Source organism: Tasmannia lanceolata, unplaced genomic scaffold (assembly GCF_043159265.1).
Source record: "Tasmannia lanceolata isolate RefF3 unplaced genomic scaffold, GAP_Taslan_0.1 ptg000005l, whole genome shotgun sequence".
Classification (NCBI taxonomy): domain Eukaryota; kingdom Viridiplantae; phylum Streptophyta; class Magnoliopsida; order Canellales; family Winteraceae; genus Tasmannia; species Tasmannia lanceolata.
In genome coordinates this window covers 9,794,334-9,811,865 of record NW_027518682.1, presented here as the reverse complement: position 1 = coordinate 9,811,865, position 17,532 = coordinate 9,794,334, and the positions used below count along the sequence as shown (strand labels likewise).

Here is a 17,532-nt window from a genome sequence, read left to right as displayed (position 1 = left end):
CACTATTCGTGACTTAGACGACAATGACGAAGCTGCAGGATCTGGGACTCCAAGAGTGGTCAGTAGCTCGGAACTTGAAATTGGACGACCATCCAACACTCAAGGTCGTATTACTAGTTTCCTGGGGCGTGGAGAACGTACAAGGAGGTACAAAATCTTTAACACTTGCAATTTCCCAGTGAAGATATTAGTCTTATAAATATTAATTCATTTATTTAAACTTTTCATTTACAGAAAATGTAGAAGGAAGAGGAGAATGAAGAGGACGAGCTGATCATGCTTATTCAAAGGGAAAGAGAAAAGCCTAACTTTATTTCTTTTTATTTGAAAATACTGGAGAAATTCTGTAATAATTTTGATATTTCGCTTTTTGGAAACTGAATTTTTTGTTTAAGGGTGGGGTTCTGGTTCCTGGACTCCTGGCCTCCTGGCTCCTGAATGAAGAAAAACTGTTATAATTTCAGTATTTGAAAAATCATGTTTATGTTTAATGGTGTACAGTTGAATGCTTAGATTTTGATTTTCAGGTATTTTTCCTTAAATTTTATCTTTTATTAATTTTTTATCGCTCTCCGACGACTCTCCGGCGAATCCCCGGCGAAAAATCGAATCCCGCTCCCAACCATCCCCGGAACCTTTGAATCCCGCTTTCGATTCCCGAATTCGAATCCCGACCTGGCAACCTTGGAAATAACCACAAATACACATTTGGAAACTATCACATAAGCAAAACAACCATTCATAATGGTTTAAGAACATTAAACACTTATGACATGAGCTGTCATGCTTGATAATGCAATGCATACTACATTTCGCATGTAAATCATATAAATGTTTATGCAATACTATACCACATTCCACATGCAAGTCATTTGAATATAAGTATGTAACACATGCTGATAAAGTATACCACAAATACACTTACGGTCTTGGTTTCGATTTGCATTTCGGTTTCAGTATCACTACAGTAGGGATGAAAACGGAAACATTTCAGCAGTTTCATTTCGTTTCCATGGAAATTTAAAACCATGGTCCTTATTCTGTAAAATACTAATCAAGGAGACACTAAAAATAATCCATTAGACAAAAACTCAATAAATTAGGACCCGTTCCAAACAAAGTAAAAGGGCAGTAAAAAAATTTTACGCTCGTGCGCAAAATCAAGTGCATTCCCGACGACGTACAATTTCACTTTATTAGGGGCATGAATTGATTTCCAAACCCAACTTCTGTAGGTAAAAGTTGTCAAAACACCATTCTTTCTCTCAATGTCTTTGAAAAAGCAGCAGGCATCTTCGGAAAACCCCAACCCCTACCATATCTGCTCTCCATGCTATTCAAAGCTTGAAATTTCCGTAAGCCTTTTAATTTTTTCGTATTTTAATTCAAGATCGCGGCAAAATCTTTCGACCCTGAATCGCACACGTTTTTTTTCTGAGAGATATTCGATCTGTTGTTTCAAGAAGAGATGGCATTAGGGAGTGATTTTCTCGCTAAAGGGTTCTTCAAACTTATTGGTCCGGGAAGGGGAAATGAATGAGAGGTTCTTCTGGAATTGAAGAGGTTACAAGAGGATTTGAGAGGAAAAGAGAGGAACCCTAAAGGCATGGTTTTAAATTTCCACCGAAACCGACACACAAAACAACCAAAATATTTTTATTCCATCCCCATCGAAACACATACGAAACTAAAATGCATAGCAGCACCAAATATGTGTATTAGCAGTATACTATACCAGCCTGTGTTACATAATTATATTTATATGAAGTGCATGTGAAATAGCGTATGCATTATGCATAAATATTTATCTTAATTACGAGTGAAATATGGTACATTGAATTATCAAATATGCGTGATAGCATTTATCACTAGGTATCCGAATGTGTTAAACCATTATGAATGCTTTGTTTTACTTGTGTGATTTCTTTTGAGTGTGTATTTGTGCTTATTCTAGCATTTGCTAAAGGTTCATCTTAAATCATTTGCATGTAAACATATGTTTACATATGTTTTCCGTGATTTTACAGGATTTCCATCTAAATTTTAATCCGAAACGAACATGTTTACATTTCCATCATGACCGAAACACATACTTAAACCCCAAGCCTAAAACCTTGCCCAAAGGACATTTAATGATTATGTCGGTGCATTTAGTAGAGATTTCAAAAAAAAAAAATATCACAATTTTTTGTTGGATCGATTGACATCATGGAGAGTTGGGGAGAGAAAAACAAAGCTTCTGAAATTGATGATGTTTGAGGGTGTTTTTGTGTTCATCTCTTACTAGGATTCCCAAGAAGGATTTGTAACATGACCCTGCGTTGTAGCTCGGGTCTCAGCCAAGTCAACCGGAGAGAGAGAGGAGGTATCGGCGGGTTGTCAACAAGTTGCACTATGGGTCACCCTCGAACATTGGTCGCCAAAAGGTCATTGGAGTTCTAGATACTTGAAACCGTCATTTCCCATTTTTTGTCAAAGTGGTAGGAAACTACACTACCAAGATAGCCAGTACAAAGGCAAAGAAGAGAAACAATATGAAAAGAAGAACAAAACATAACAACATTAAGGGGGATGGAAATCAAGAAACTCTAGCCTATCTCTGTTCACCCCCATAAGGGTCAAACGGTCAACCTCACTATTGGTCGATCTCCTAACATGACAGAAGTAAACCTGGTGCCAAGTTTTTAAATTTCGGTTTCGATCGGCACGGAAACTGAAACATTTCGATTTCGATGGAAATCTTGTAAAATCACGGAAATGTATGGAGAGATTTCTTGGGATACCAAGCGTCAAAGCTACAATCTAAAGGTCTAAATTCAAGACCTTTTACCAACAAGGCAGCCGAGTGGTTGGTCACGAAAATGTGTGGAAACATATGCAAATGATGAAATTTTAATATGAAACTTTGGGAAATGCTAGAATAAGCATAAATACATACAAGTCGTCACATAAGCAAGAAAGGTATCCATAGTGGGTTAATCACAATGAACCAATGTTCTAAAAAGCACTTGGCGGAGCTGGGCGGCTGACTGACCTCCCAGCACCCAGGCGGCGCCTAGGCGTTTTGAGGCGTTTTTCATTTTTTTTAGATATTAATATATTTTCATAATATCTTGCATTTTTTTATATAAAATACAAATACTTGAATACATAACAATCCAAACAATTTTATACACAGGCACTAAACATTAAATAATAACAAAAAGTCAAAAACGCCCAGGGCCTGAGCGGCCGCCTAATAACGCCCAGGCGGTGAGACCGCTTTTTTAAACGCCAAGGGCCTGGGCGGTGCGTTTTTTCTGCGCCCAGCGCCTAGGCGGCCTGGGCGGCCGCCTTTTAGAACAGAGCAATGAACACCTAGTGAATGTGTTGTCGCACATGTCTGGAATAGTAAAGTCAATAAAGAAGTACAATGTAATAAGGTATAAGTACAGAAAAGGCTCCCCTCCAAGGACCCCCAACTCTATGTCAATACCACATAGACTTGCAAGTTCCATCTCTGGTTTAACTCGTTTGTCAAACTAAGAAGAAGAAGCTGACCTAAAATGTTTACTTTTGAAAACCAAATTTCTTAATGGTTAAGAAATGTTTGAAATCCCAGCCGTTCGATTAGTTTTGTAAAACCCAGAATTCTATGGGCGGCAAATGAAATTTCGAAGAGCACTGTTTTGTATTTGTCCTTCTATTACTTGAGAGTTGAGACAGCCTTCTTTTGTATAAAAGAATAGTCCTAAATATACAACAGTAGGCTGTCCCATGAAAAAATAAGGGAAACAGCTGGAGGCATAAAGATTTCATCATGAGGTTGGTGTTGTCAACATCTGTTTTGTCAACATCATGAGGTTTTGTCTTTCTCAGAATGCCCACTAAATATTTGTTTACCCATCAAAAAAAAATTATTTATAAAAAAGTGATGTAATGCCCATTCCATGGGATGATCCAAATCGTCCATTTGACATAGAGGGCTAGGATCATCCTGTAAAATATTTTATTGGGCACAACCTATTAAGGTTGTGGCTCATCAAATGGACGGTTTGGATCTTTGGATCATCCTATGGTGTGTGTCCAGATTTTTTTCAAAAAGTGCAGTACTACCCACACTAGGATAATCCAAACCATCCATTTGATAGGTCACATATAGTCAAGAATTTTTCCAAAAATGTTGTACTGCCCATACCATAGGATGATCTAAACCGTCCATTTGATGGTCACATCTTGTATTTTTTATATTTATTTTTTATAAAAAAAAATTACATCTCAGGCTCTCAACCGCGTTCTTGGCCGCGTCCGCGCCGAGTTGACTAGGTTTTTCTTTGGCCGCATTTCGCGTCAGATCCGCGTTTTTAAACACTGCAATGGTCCACACTCAAGATCTTACGGTTTCACAAGTGGTCATAACGATCTTGTCTTGGCACAAAATCCATCCAAAAGCACAAATTCTAGATAGGTACGATGGGGGTGAGCTAGGGACAAAATGATGATAGAAAGACTTGATGTTGAATACTCCAGACGATTCCCATAACCAAACCCTCCTGTCATTGCCTGAGTTTTTTTATTAAAACAGAATCTAAGTCGTTCAGGACAAGGCAACCCTCTCCAACTCTGTCAAAAAATTGCCTCCTAAAATTGACCTTCCACGAGACCTGCGGCTCTACCGTTCCATACTCTCTTGAATCACCGCATCTTTGCCAACAGCCACTCCAAAACTATCCGGAAAGCTATCTACCCCTACCCTACACCATTTATCCTGGCAAAAGCTTAACTTATCCCCTTTAGAGACTGAATCTAATCCCTTCTGTTCTGCCTCAAATTCTCCCGCCATATAGTTAGCCCATGAAATCTATATCTATCATCAGAGATCCAGTTGCCCTTGCTTACTCCATACTTGCTCTCAATGACTCTAACCCAAAGCTGATGTCATTCCTCCCCATACCAACACAACCATTTTCCAAGCAAAGCTTTATTGTTCTATCAGATGCCTAGACACCCCCCCCCCCCCCCCCCACACACACACACGATTGGATTGAAAACCTCTTCCTAACTGACCAAATGGAACTTTCTCTTCTTTTTTTGAATCTAGATCTGCTCAATGCGCTTAATAACACCAAAGGAAATTCCAATCCCAAAATTTCAACCAAAAAAAAAAGGAAATTCCACTCTCAAGATTAAAAATTTAATAAAACAAGAGGGTAAAATTGTAAGTCTAAACATAATAACAAATGTTAATGAAAAAAGTTAGTTTTAGGGATTTTTTAGAAATAATTTTCGTAAATGCCAGCTTATTGGTAAATAGATAATTTTTGTGACTAATTGTATGATATTTTACTAACTAGGAATAATAAGCTAAAATCCCGAAGAAAAATTAGGCATGCACTTTTGGCTGGAACAAGAAATATAGCAAAAGAAATGGTAACATGACATAACTAAGGATAACAGCAGAAGTGATGGAAACAGGAGATGTAAATAACTAAATACAAATGTGAAAGAGGTCAAAGAACAAATTCTACCAGTAAATGAATTTAGGACCAGGAAATTTTCTTGTTTTGCACAATTATTTGTCGCAAGGGAGGGGTTGAAGGAAAGGAAATGAAATAAAGATCATTTAAATTTCACACAGTATATTTTGAAATTGATTTTGGTAAAGCAAGATGATTATTAACACACCATTCTTCAAAGATGGTATCCATTCATGCAATTATATTACAGTGGGGGATGTGTAATTATAGTAGACTTACCTAACTTAAGTTATCAATCAGACTAATAAAAGCTAGGTGCCACTGTAAAATGGATGTGTAATTATAGCAGACCCACTACCTACCTTAAGTTGTCAATCAGACTAATAAAAACTAGGTGCCACTGTAAAATGACCAACTACAAAAACTTGGAGCAATGCAGCCTTTCTAAATTTCGGTGAAGCAATAGGTGGGGCAGTGATCTGTCATTTTTTCCTGAAATGGAGGCAATAGCCTGTCAGTGTCATCCTTTGGCCTCTCAGTCATTAGACACACTGAGAACCACCATACGTCAGTTTCCACAGCCAGTTAATTCTTTTTTCTCCAATTAGTACTTTCCCGAGGATTTTATCTGATCTGAATATAGGATCATGCGCACTTGATAACCATAGTACTTTGTATGCAATAAACATTTCCTCAGGTCTGGATTTTATAGATAACTATGGCAAGCGCATACTGTAAACATGTAAATTCAATTCCAAGTCTTTTAACAGTAACATAGCATCAAAGCAGAAAAGAGTTTTTCTAGAATATTACAAAAATTAAGGAAAAATGCATGAAAGACAATATTTTGAATAAGATATATGTGCATTTTGAATAAGATATATGTGCATCATATGATGAAATCTATGAATGCGTAGGTTGGGTTCTCAGTAGAAATTAGAGAATATACACAACAACATCAGAGGAAAAAAACATGTGAGTCTACAATCTGACAAAACTAACCCTTTGTCCAAACATTATGGTGCTTGCGGTTTCTCCTCGATGGCGTGGAGATGGGCCAATAGTCACAACCAGTGAAGTCCTTGCAGTGCCTGGATTTTATAACAGGTCAGGCAACACATGTTCAAGATTCCACAACTTAGGAATGTCACGGACGTCTAAATCAAACATCCATAATCAAATGCACATATTCTAAATGTTATCAGAAATAAGTATTTACTCATCTTTTTATAAAAAAGAAGAAGCATTCAACAAGTATGCGGCAATTTTGTCAAAAGAAACAAATTGACGGAAACACATGACCAAGAACCCATAGTCAGATATGTGAGTAGGCCCTCAATTAATTAATAACCTTAAATATTAAATAAATGTTTGACGTACCAAAATCATTCCAAAAACAAAAATTGACATACCCACATGGTTCCATTGTTAACAAGTAGTAGTCTCTATCATTCTGTGACTAGTATTGTGTGTCTGTGTGAGTTTGTGCGTGCGAGCGTGTTGTGTACATTCTGATTGGATTAGTTTCTTGTTTCAGAAAGTGGTGAAAGTTGGGGCTTGTGGGAACCTATCCAATGGATGTGCCCCACCATGGATGCCTCACAGCCCAAAATTCTCAGCAATCGATGAGACAAAGTTGTCAAATTAATCACCTATAGTTATCAAGGGTTCACATTCAGCAGCAATGATTTGACACGGTGTGCAACTAGTCCAAAAACTCAATCATCAGTGAGATTTTATCCATTTCCAAATATTCATATTCAACAACATTGATCAGATAAGTTGAATATCACAAATAAGTAATACTTTTCGGCAATAGCCAACGGGCCCCATAAAGTGGTTGGGGTTCAGCATGCCAAACATTCGTCACATGTCCATAATAGAATCCTAGTCCAAATTGGACTAGAGGCCAATATATATATATATATATATATATATATATATATACTAGTTAAAAACCCCGTGCGATGCACGGACCGACAAAGAACTGTACGGACCACGCCATACGTTGATCCAAACCGTCCATGTGATGGAACACAACATAAATAGGTTGTGCCCCAAAAATCATTTCCATAGGTTGATCCTAGCACTCCAATCTATAGAGGTTTCCATAATTCCTCTTAAATCGGATGATTTAGATCACCCTATAGATTTTTTATTAAAAAACCATAAAGGATACGGACCACGTCATAGGTTGATCCAGACAGTCCATGTGATGGAACACAACATAAATAGGTTGTGCCCCAAAAATCATTTCCATAGGCTGACCCTAGCCCTCCAATCTATAGAGGTTTCCATAATTCCTCTTAAATCGGATGGTTAAGATCACCCCATAGATTTTTTATTAAAAAACCATAAAGGAGGGGGGTAAGATTGAAATTATGTGGCTTTAATGGGTGCCTTTGTTAAAAAGCATAAAGGAGGGGGTAGGATTGAAAATATGTGAGTTGAATGGGTGCATTTGTAAAAAAAGTCAAAAAAAGTGATGTGTAATTCTCATAGAATTTTCAAAAAATTCTCTTCTTTTCTCTTCTGCTATATATATATATATATATATATATATATATATAGTACAAAATAATGATCCAACACGAAGCATCTAAACCATGCTTTCATTTTAACATAGAATAGAGAAAACGAATAGTTAATACTAGCTAATATCTCGTCCTGCTCCTTGGAGATTCGGCACTCTTTTTGATGAGATTCAGGATCGAATTGGATCTTCCTTGATTTCCTTCATGCACGTCAGGTGGTCAGCGAATGGAGACGTTGACAAACTAGCTAGAGAGGGTGTATTTAGGGAGAGTATTGAGCTCTTTGATTTTCTTCCTCCCTAGTCTTTTTATTTTCTGTATTTTTCTCCGGATCTTGTTCCTTTATTTTATGTACTCTCTCGGTCCTCCCTGGTCCCGTTTTCAATGAATTTTCTCTTGCCATTCAAAAAACTAAAAAATAAAAAATACTAGCTAATATCTAAAAAAATCTCTTTCAACTGCTTATTAGAGGGGCAATTGTACACTGAAATCATGTGCATGATGTCATGAATTGCATTGGCCTATTCAATTTCAAATCAAATGGTCATAAGAAAAGCCGATTAACCTATGCAAGAAGAATAGCTCACCTCCAAAAGAATCTCTAAGCAACCTTGTAAGCTTTGAATCTCGAACAGGCACATGTGGACTGTTCTCTGCTAATGCATTAATGCACTTTCCTAATGCACTGAGTGAGAGATTAATAGACTTAGCTTCCTCTAACGTATGTCCCTCACTTCCTGCCAAATAAGATTAAATATTAAGAGCTTTCTACCATAGTATTTAATCCAATTCATAGAATACATGGGTCAGCATCAGAATGTAACAGAATTATCCAATGCATATGGTTCCCAGAATTTAAGATGTGCTGTACTGTTGTGATTTGGAAAATTGAACGGACAAAACTAGCAATATTTGAGATACATATCCCTCATGCAATGCAACATCATATTTCAAGACAACGCATCCCAAGCTCGGCGAAATAGACATGACAGACTATAGACCAGAAGAGAATAAGCAGACGAGGAAAGTAGAGGCAGGACATATGAACAAAAATATTCTCCAAAACAGCAAAAGCAAATATCAATGAATGCAATTTTAAGGAAACAAACTCAGGTAGCACTTTTGGATTTTAATGGCACTACATATTGGTGATACCATCAGTTTCATTTTTCCAAAAAAAAAACCTAATGAAAAAGAAGACAAAATGCCAGATTTTCAAGATTTTCAAACAATAAAAAATCATTGCAAAAAATAACAAAGCTGGACCAGCCAAAAATCAATAGGAGCAAAAACTAGTAGAATCATAGTTTTCAAAGTGGAAAGAAAATGCAAGAAGTGATGTGTTCAGCAGAAGTGGGAAGCGAGGGGTCTGGAAAAAAAGAAAAGAAATTGCGGAAAGCAAAGATATCAAAAGAAAGTAAAGAGGAAACATGTACGAAATGTCGTCAAAGAAGACAGCGACACTCCATTGATTGTATTAGTAAAAGCTAGAATGCTTTTCCAAGCATATATCAAAGAAATACATGATTCTTCTAGTCTTCATTTCTAGTTTCAATCTTGTTTCAATCTTGGTCATGGTATTGGATATTGTCATTTCAAAGTAGGACCAGACTCATAATATGTTCAGTGGCTCAAACAAGAAAAGTAAATGGCAAAGATCAGTCTCAGCATAGATAAACAATAAGAACTTGTACAATGTATTAGGTGTGCAACATACTAGACTCTAGAACCAAAGACTAGGATGCACCTAGAACAAACAAATAATTCAGATGCTTGAAGCAAACTAAAAGACAACCACAATTCATGGTAGATACCTGACTTATCAATGCGTTCTGAACCAGCAAGGTCTACCACAACTAGCTTGCTTTTTCTTACAATGGGTGGCCTAAGAGGCTTGACCAAGTTTGAGCCATTTCCGTTCTCACTTGAAAGGCCTACTTCCCTCTCATGCCTTCCTTTGACAGACCTCCTAACATGTACCTATACAGAACAGTAAAGTTTGAGTAAGCAACAAAAATTATTTAAATCAAGTCAAAAACCATCACTGGATCTTGCAAATTCAATATGCTTGAATATGAAAGCAATGGAACAAGACATTGTCATTCACCAATAGAATAGCATGGCTGCGAGAAGATTCAGTATTCAACTTTGTATTTGCAGCAAATCGATGAGCTTCCCCATGTCGTAGTAGCTCCACAAAACTTTGTTGATCCCTGATTTCTACTAGGGTTGCCCCAGGTACTGAAACATCTCCAGTTTTGGGGTCTTCCAAAATGGAAATGTTATCATTTGCAGGATCAAGGAGGTCCTGAATTGTCTCCATATAAAGCTGTGCACAAGAAGGTAAAGATCAAGAATATTAGACAATGTAAAACCTTCAAAGAAGCCTTCACAAGTTAACAAATACATAGGATGGCTCCCACAAGCTTAAGTAAAACAGACTGGGTCAAAACTCTATACTAAATATTCCAGATAATAAAATAATTACCAATATTACAATGCCATAAGAACACAACAACCTGCAAGTACGAGACTGATATAGTATCGGTCTCTGGAGAAATATCAGCAAGAATATCCTCCATTGTGCGCACCATAATGCCACGGGCAGCAGTGTCATCTTCTCCAAGCCGTCCTAGTGTGAAAGTCTTCCCAGTTCCGGTCTGTCCGTAAGCCATCACTGTTCCATTGTAACCCTCCAAAACACTCTACAAAAAGAAATGATGGCCCATCACATGCAGTGCGGAATTGAGACATCAAACCAGGAAAGAAAGTACAGCAGTATCCATAAGAGATAGAAGTAAAATTTGGCATGAAGCTGACCAAAACTAGCAAGAAATCAAAAGCATGCAAGAAACAGTTGTTTAAAGAATTTTCTTATGCTCTGTTTGGTTGCTCAAATGTGGCTGGGAGATTAGTGGAAGAAGAAGTCAAAAGGGAGAAGACGAGCATGGAAGATGTATAGAAGATTAGAGGAAGAGTGGTAAGTAGAGTTTGGTTGCACGACAATCCGCAAGAAGATTAGCGGAAGATGTAGGGGTGTCATTACCAAAATAGAGAGTGGAAGAGAAAGGGAAGAGAGAAAGAGAGATAAGAAAATAATACAAGAATCTTCTCCTCTTCTTCCACCCAAATTCCACCAAAATGGTGAAATTTGGGGAGAAGATTAGTGGAGGGAACATCGCCGCCATGTGGGAAAAAGGCAATAGTGATGTCTGGAAGATGTCTGGTTGTCAAAGGGCGTTTCAATGCAAAATGGCAACCAAACATGCTTTGGGTAGATCTTTGGAAGATCATCGGTGTTTCAAATGCCGTTGATCTCCCACATTTGAGCAACCAATCAAGGCATTAGTGTAAGAGTAGAAAAATTGAAAAGCAAATGGAAGGGTCTAGAGCAAGGTGAGGCAAGGGGAAGCCGACTGCTTGTTTGATGCAGAAGTCAACAACTCATGAAAAAACTGATACATCAGAAATCATTTTCTCAAGCAACTTTCTATCAAAAACATAGATAATAAGTTATATTTGCTAGTAAGGGACTCGCATTGACTCCTTCCCTATGGTAAAGAAATCGGCTACTTGTTTTGATGGAGGTACATCAAATCGTTCTGACCTATCTAGTCTCTACTTTCTCTCGGATGAAATGATAAGTCGGTTTTGATGTGCTTCGTCAATCAAGAAAGAGATAACTAGGACATATGTGAACAGATTTCAATTGTCACAACCAAAGTCACCAACGAATTACATCCAAGATGATAACCGACTTTAGAATATTTTCCAATGACTTAGAAATTACAAGATTTCCAATTACTTAGGATTCAGTCCACAAACAGTCCACCAACAATCCAACTATTAATCACGACCCAACAGTCAATTAATTGTCCATGAACATTGAACAGTCTCGGTCAGCACAACATGCAGTCTTATGCATATTCATAACAGTCCATATGATTTATTAATGATAAACTAAATGTATATTTAGAGACCGCCTTTAATTAGTACAAAGGAGGAGAACAGGTGAGCAGCTTAAACTCCTTGGATTGCAATGGGGACCCATGAAGAATTAGATCCACAAAGAATGAAAGGGAGATTTGAAGGCCTAGGGTAGATTATTGAATGAGGGCTTAGATTGAAAGATAGGAAGAGTAGGGAGATACGGGTTGAAGATAGATCAAGGGCTTCGAAGAAAAATCTAGAATTTGGAGCTAGATCAAGAAAGGAAGATGGATAGATCTAAGGTTTTGAAGGCTCGATCTAGGGTCAAGGTTTTAAATTTTGGTTTTGGTTTCAGTTCTGTTTTGGTCGTCATCGAAACCGAAACCTTTCTATTTCGGTACAAAACTTCAGCTGAAATCTTGTAAAATCACAGAAATATTACGGGAAAAAATCCAAGTAAGATTCTTCACCACTGGCTTTTATTTTTATTTTTTGTCATTTTTAGAAATATCTTAAAGGAATCTCGTGTTGTCCTTCTCTTTTCTGTGAGTGGAGTTGATTTTTGTCAGGGTTTCTGTCGAAGTGTTATTTCGACAGAAACTTTGTTTTTTTATCTGAAAAGTTGCATGTTTCACATATTTCAACCAAAACAAAGGAAATCTCGAAATTTCAGGCAAAATCCGGTATTTTTCCAAATTCAAGTGGATTCCGTTCGGTAACAGCCGAAATCGAAATATTTCAATTTCGGACGAACTTTAAAACCATGTATAGGGTTTCGAAGGGTGGAGGGATAGATTGTGATTTTAATGATATTACTAGGATTTTGGATGGTAAATCTAGGGTTTCGAAAGGTAGATCTAAGATGCCAAAGAGTAGGTCTAGGGTTTCAAAGAGTAGATCAAGATTTTGGTCTAGATCTAGGATTTGATTTCCCATAAATGGTGAAAGCATAATTAGATCTTAGTCTTCATCTTGGATACGAAGGAAGAAGACATAAAAAAAAGGTGCAATCTCCAATAAGGAGGAAAGCAATATCAGATCTAATGGAAGAAACAAAAGAAAAGATAAAGGGTCCAAGATCAGATCTAATGGAAGAAACCAAAAGAAAAGATAAAAGGATCTAAGATTAGGTCTCATGCTCTGATACCATGTCACATTTAATAACCTTCATCCACGCAAACTAGAAAGAGAAAGGAAGATTAGGGAGGAAAGGGAAAAGGAGAAGAGACATCGAAGGAGATAGAAATCGTATGGGCTGTGTCCCAACCCCACGAACATATCATATTTATAATGAGTCTTTAAACCAGATCCAAAAGTGCCATTATGGCCATGGAATGATGAGCCCTATAACAAATGCATGAGCCTCCTAATTATGCCTTAAAACAGTTCATATAAGTGAGTGCACCCCATCTCCTCAACAAAGGCAATAAAGGAGAGAGATTCATGAGCAAAATACACATATCGTCTAGAAGTTCTCTTCAATAGGTTCTAGACTTTTGTGGTACTGATCAATATGATATCTTCATCCTTTGCATCGAGCAGCCAATTTGGATGCATTTGTTTTATGAAATGAGAGGTCAGGAACATTAGTTCTAGGTCCTCGAATATAGTGATCAACACAGCATTTTAGTTCTTTAGCACCATAAAGTTTATATGATCTCACTAAAAATATTATTATTGAATCTGCTAAATCTTTTCAAGCATTGATTGTTACCATGTTAATATTGATTCATAATTTCGCAAAGATGATACAAAATTTTGTCAAGACCAATTCCAACAATCAACACAAAAGCACAAATATACTGAGATGGTAGCATTAATCATAATAATACAATGTGAATTCATGAAGACAAACCCGCAGCAAAATAATTTCACTTCTAAACATTAGAAACTAGCATTGTATTGAAAAAATGAAACGAACGGTAAACCTAAAGTGACAAAAGCCTTACAATGATGAAAGAAAAGCTCAGTTCTACAAGTCACCATTAATGACCTAAAAAAAGGGGGGAAACAACCATACCATGAACTACAATGAAGCATGGTCATGGACTCAAATTTCAAGGACCTAAGTCAATTTTATATGCAAGATACCTCCACAACAGGCTTTGCCACAACTTCGTAGACACGCTTTTGAGATGCAAATTCAGTGAGTACTTCATCAAACTCGTATGTGTCTGAGTCCCAATTGTTTTTGCGAAGCTTCAACCTTTTAAGCTGAGATGGAACAAACGATGAATAATATGACCAAGTCACTATCTTCCGTGAAACAGTATTCTCTAAGCATAACACATGAAAATTAACTGGCATTTGACGTTTCCATAAAGATTTATAAACAATAAGAGAAGTACAACTGAAAAACCTCTGGTTGTAATTCTACACAATCAGCAAAATCAGCATCTGCAACTAACTCCTCAGCATTCCGGGGTCGTAGTCTTACAGCCACACGAACCCTTCCAAGAACTGCCCAAGACATTGAAATAAGAAATGTTAAAAATGAGACAAGCATGAATCAGAGAGAGAGAGAGAGAGAGAGAGAGAGAGAGAGAGCAGGAACATGGCAAAACACTCAGCAGTGTTCCTGCAAAACACTCAGCAGTCCTGTACACAAAGAACTGACAGTGGATACAAAAGGAAAAAATGCAATAGAATCATAATATATTTTTGAGGCCTAGAATGTTTCGAGAGTTGAGAAAACATTTTTCTCTCTGGTTGACAGATATAAATAACTTTCACTCTTGCAAAACTACCCAAAACTTTTGATAAATAACAAATTAATTACTAGAGAGTACAAGGTACAAGAAGATTATAGACAAACAAAAGAACCAAACTTCAAGATTATAATAGAGTTCCTGACAACATGGTGAAACACTGAAACAGAACATTCTTCAATTGATAAACCAAGAATCTCTTCAATAGAACTGACTAGATCCACAGAGCACGGGCAATGTGACTCACCCATCTATAAGTGTTATTTTTGTTGCATTCCATAATAAGAGGCACAAAGAAATGTTCTAAATTATTTTTAGTCCTTCCAAAAGGGCCTAACTTTAGCCTCTAATAAGTATTCCATTCCAAGATGACCAGCTCACCTTGTCATAATCATTCCAATGGACCTGGATTTCAAATTAAGACTTTATTCAAATTAGTTTGAACATATTCGCCAAGGCTTACTATCTTATAGTGGATTTAAATTCTTCCCTTTGGAAAAACAACCTTTAAGAAATAATCATTCATATTATCTACCAAAAGACCACAAAAATTCCTTTTGAAGCAACACCCAAGAGACCCACATTTTGTACCTTTTACTTCTACATTTTATCAACCCACGCCAACCAGATTCTTCTTCAATCCATTGAATCCTATTGTCATACAATTCTTCAAAGCTCTCTAAATTATACACAGATGGAAAAATCTACCATTAGGACATGCTCCTCATAGGGAAAGAGACAAAGGAGCAAATTCAATAAAGTCAATAAACATTGTTGGTATGACCCAATCCAACCTAGAAAGCTAGAGGAGATAAGTCCATGTGACAATGTCTTCGTCCCCACAACACAAAATACACATACTAGGGAACCAAAAATCCTAATTCTTACAGAAATTTGAGTGAGAGCACCAGTAAATGTAGCCTCATTTGATATCCTTCGTACTATAAGGGACATGTTCTATTATGTGACAAATGTGGAATATGGATTAGTTACAAAATGTCACTTTATTGAACACAATTTTAGAGGGAAGAAACCTGAAAATGAAGGACAGAATTACAGGAAATGCCCACGACTATTGAGGTGATGAAGAGGTTAATGGGGATATCAGGGGCACGCAGATGTAACATGTAACTATGTCACCAACATATTTGATTTAACATGCACAAATTAATTTACCATAGCCGCGATTTTAATTAGAAGAAAAAGGGCGAAGGGATAATGCGGAAATCCGGCATAGATTTTTTTCCAAATTCCCAAATGGAATTAGATTTGGTAGTTATAAAATCCGCACTCCACCATCACCAGTGAACAACCATTAAGCATTTATATGATATGAGACGCCCATTAAAAATATTCAATAGAAAATAAAATAAGGAATAAGCAAAACCAATAGTCAGTATATGAATAGAGGAGCATACAACACAATAGTTTTTTCACACCATATCAGAACCTGACCCACCCCATTATACTGCTACTGTTTTCTCACCAAAACACCTAGAAAAAAAACAACAACAGCAGCGACAGCAGCGACAGGAAAAAAAAGCTATAACTGTCTATAAAATTGTAACCCCTGGCCCTATATATAATTATCCCCTTAATCTGAAGTGCTAAAAGTTTCAATGCAGGAACTCTCTGATCTAGACCAAGACCATTATTTAATTAAAATTCATAGTCCTAGGGAGTGCTCAAAAGGCATTTTGCACTCCACAAACACAATCGAATCAGCATATTGATATCAATAGGACTCAAAACCTCAAAATTTATACCATTAATGCACAAAGGCCAAGAATAGTAGAATTCCACCTCCCTATACCACAGAGAACAGTAACAAAACCCTAGATCTCCTATCTCGGTGACAATTCAAGCAGGCATTTATACGAACACATGGCTCTCCAAAAAAAAAAAAAAAAAACGAACAAATGCAAAACAATTCAAAGCCTCAACAAAATCTAACCTAAAATCCAACAACTCGATCTAAAAAATAGAGAAACCTAAAGTGCAAAAACTCCATTCAAAACCAAAATGCAGAAGATCCTACGACAATCTGTCTTGGAAAAAAAAAACAATAAGCAGATCTCGGCATCATTCTTTACCAAGAGCAACAAAATCTGAAAAAAATCTCAAAACTAAAAAGAAAAAATCACAACTCCCCTCCTTCAGTAACAGTATCTCTACCAACAGAAAAAGAAAACGCACATTAAAACAGTAAAAAGAATACGAGGATGCTGACCTCCGGCATCCTCTTTTCCTCCGGCGGGAGCAACGCCGAGCGATCCGGCGGTACTCCGGCGAAGACCGGAATTGAGCGAAGGCTTAGGTTTTATAGAAGGTTTTATGTTCGAATTCAAAGAAAGAGGTCTATCGACCTTTAAAGACGATTTAGTGGTGCCATTTCTGTAACTTCCAGAAGCCATGGTTAGTTTTCAAAGGAATCGAGTAATGAGCGGCAACAAAATGCACAAATGGTCAAAACCTAGTCCGATTAAAAGACCGAGGAAAACACTTCGGTACGAAGAGGAACAAGACAGAGAGGAAGAAGAACAAGAGATAAACAAAAATAGAGCAGAAATCGAGGTGGAATGGCTGAAACCGATAATAGAGAAAGGCCGGTTCAAAAATGAATAATTCCGGTTTTTTGTGAGAAAAGAAAGCGGTTTTTCAAAGCACGTACGAGAAGACAGCCAGTCGCGGCGAGTGGGGCCCACTTTCAGAGCCAGATGGTCCATCGCAACTTGTTTTCTAATTTTTTGGGGGTCTTGATATTTTCACCCCCCAGAGAGTATGTATTCACCCTTTCTAATGTGAACAGTGGGTAACTTCAACGCTTTCTGACGTCAAATCACTATACAAGTGGGGGCGAATGCGTAGTTAGGTCTGTATGAGGTGAAAATATCAACTGCCCTT

General features: G+C 37.2%; 1 protein-coding gene across 1 annotated transcript in view; it reads right to left on the bottom strand.

The window, feature by feature from the left end:
- The window catches only part of LOC143877419 (kinesin-like protein KIN-UB), a 38,220-nt gene extending 20,959 nt beyond the window's left edge, over window positions 1-17,261 (bottom strand). The window contains exons 1-8 of the mRNA XM_077379457.1: window positions 16,859-17,261; window positions 14,280-14,380; window positions 14,012-14,134; window positions 10,510-10,695; window positions 10,098-10,319; window positions 9,805-9,970; window positions 8,578-8,727; window positions 6,459-6,547 (exon numbers count right to left, since the gene is read on the bottom strand). Coding sequence (XP_077235572.1) covers window positions 6,459-6,547; window positions 8,578-8,727; window positions 9,805-9,970; window positions 10,098-10,319; window positions 10,510-10,695; window positions 14,012-14,134; window positions 14,280-14,380; window positions 16,859-17,042 — 1,221 coding nt within the window. The 5' untranslated portion in view covers window positions 17,043-17,261. The remainder of the gene's footprint in view (window positions 1-6,458; window positions 6,548-8,577; window positions 8,728-9,804; window positions 9,971-10,097; window positions 10,320-10,509; window positions 10,696-14,011; window positions 14,135-14,279; window positions 14,381-16,858) is intronic.
- Between the last annotated feature and the right edge of the window lie 271 nt (window positions 17,262-17,532).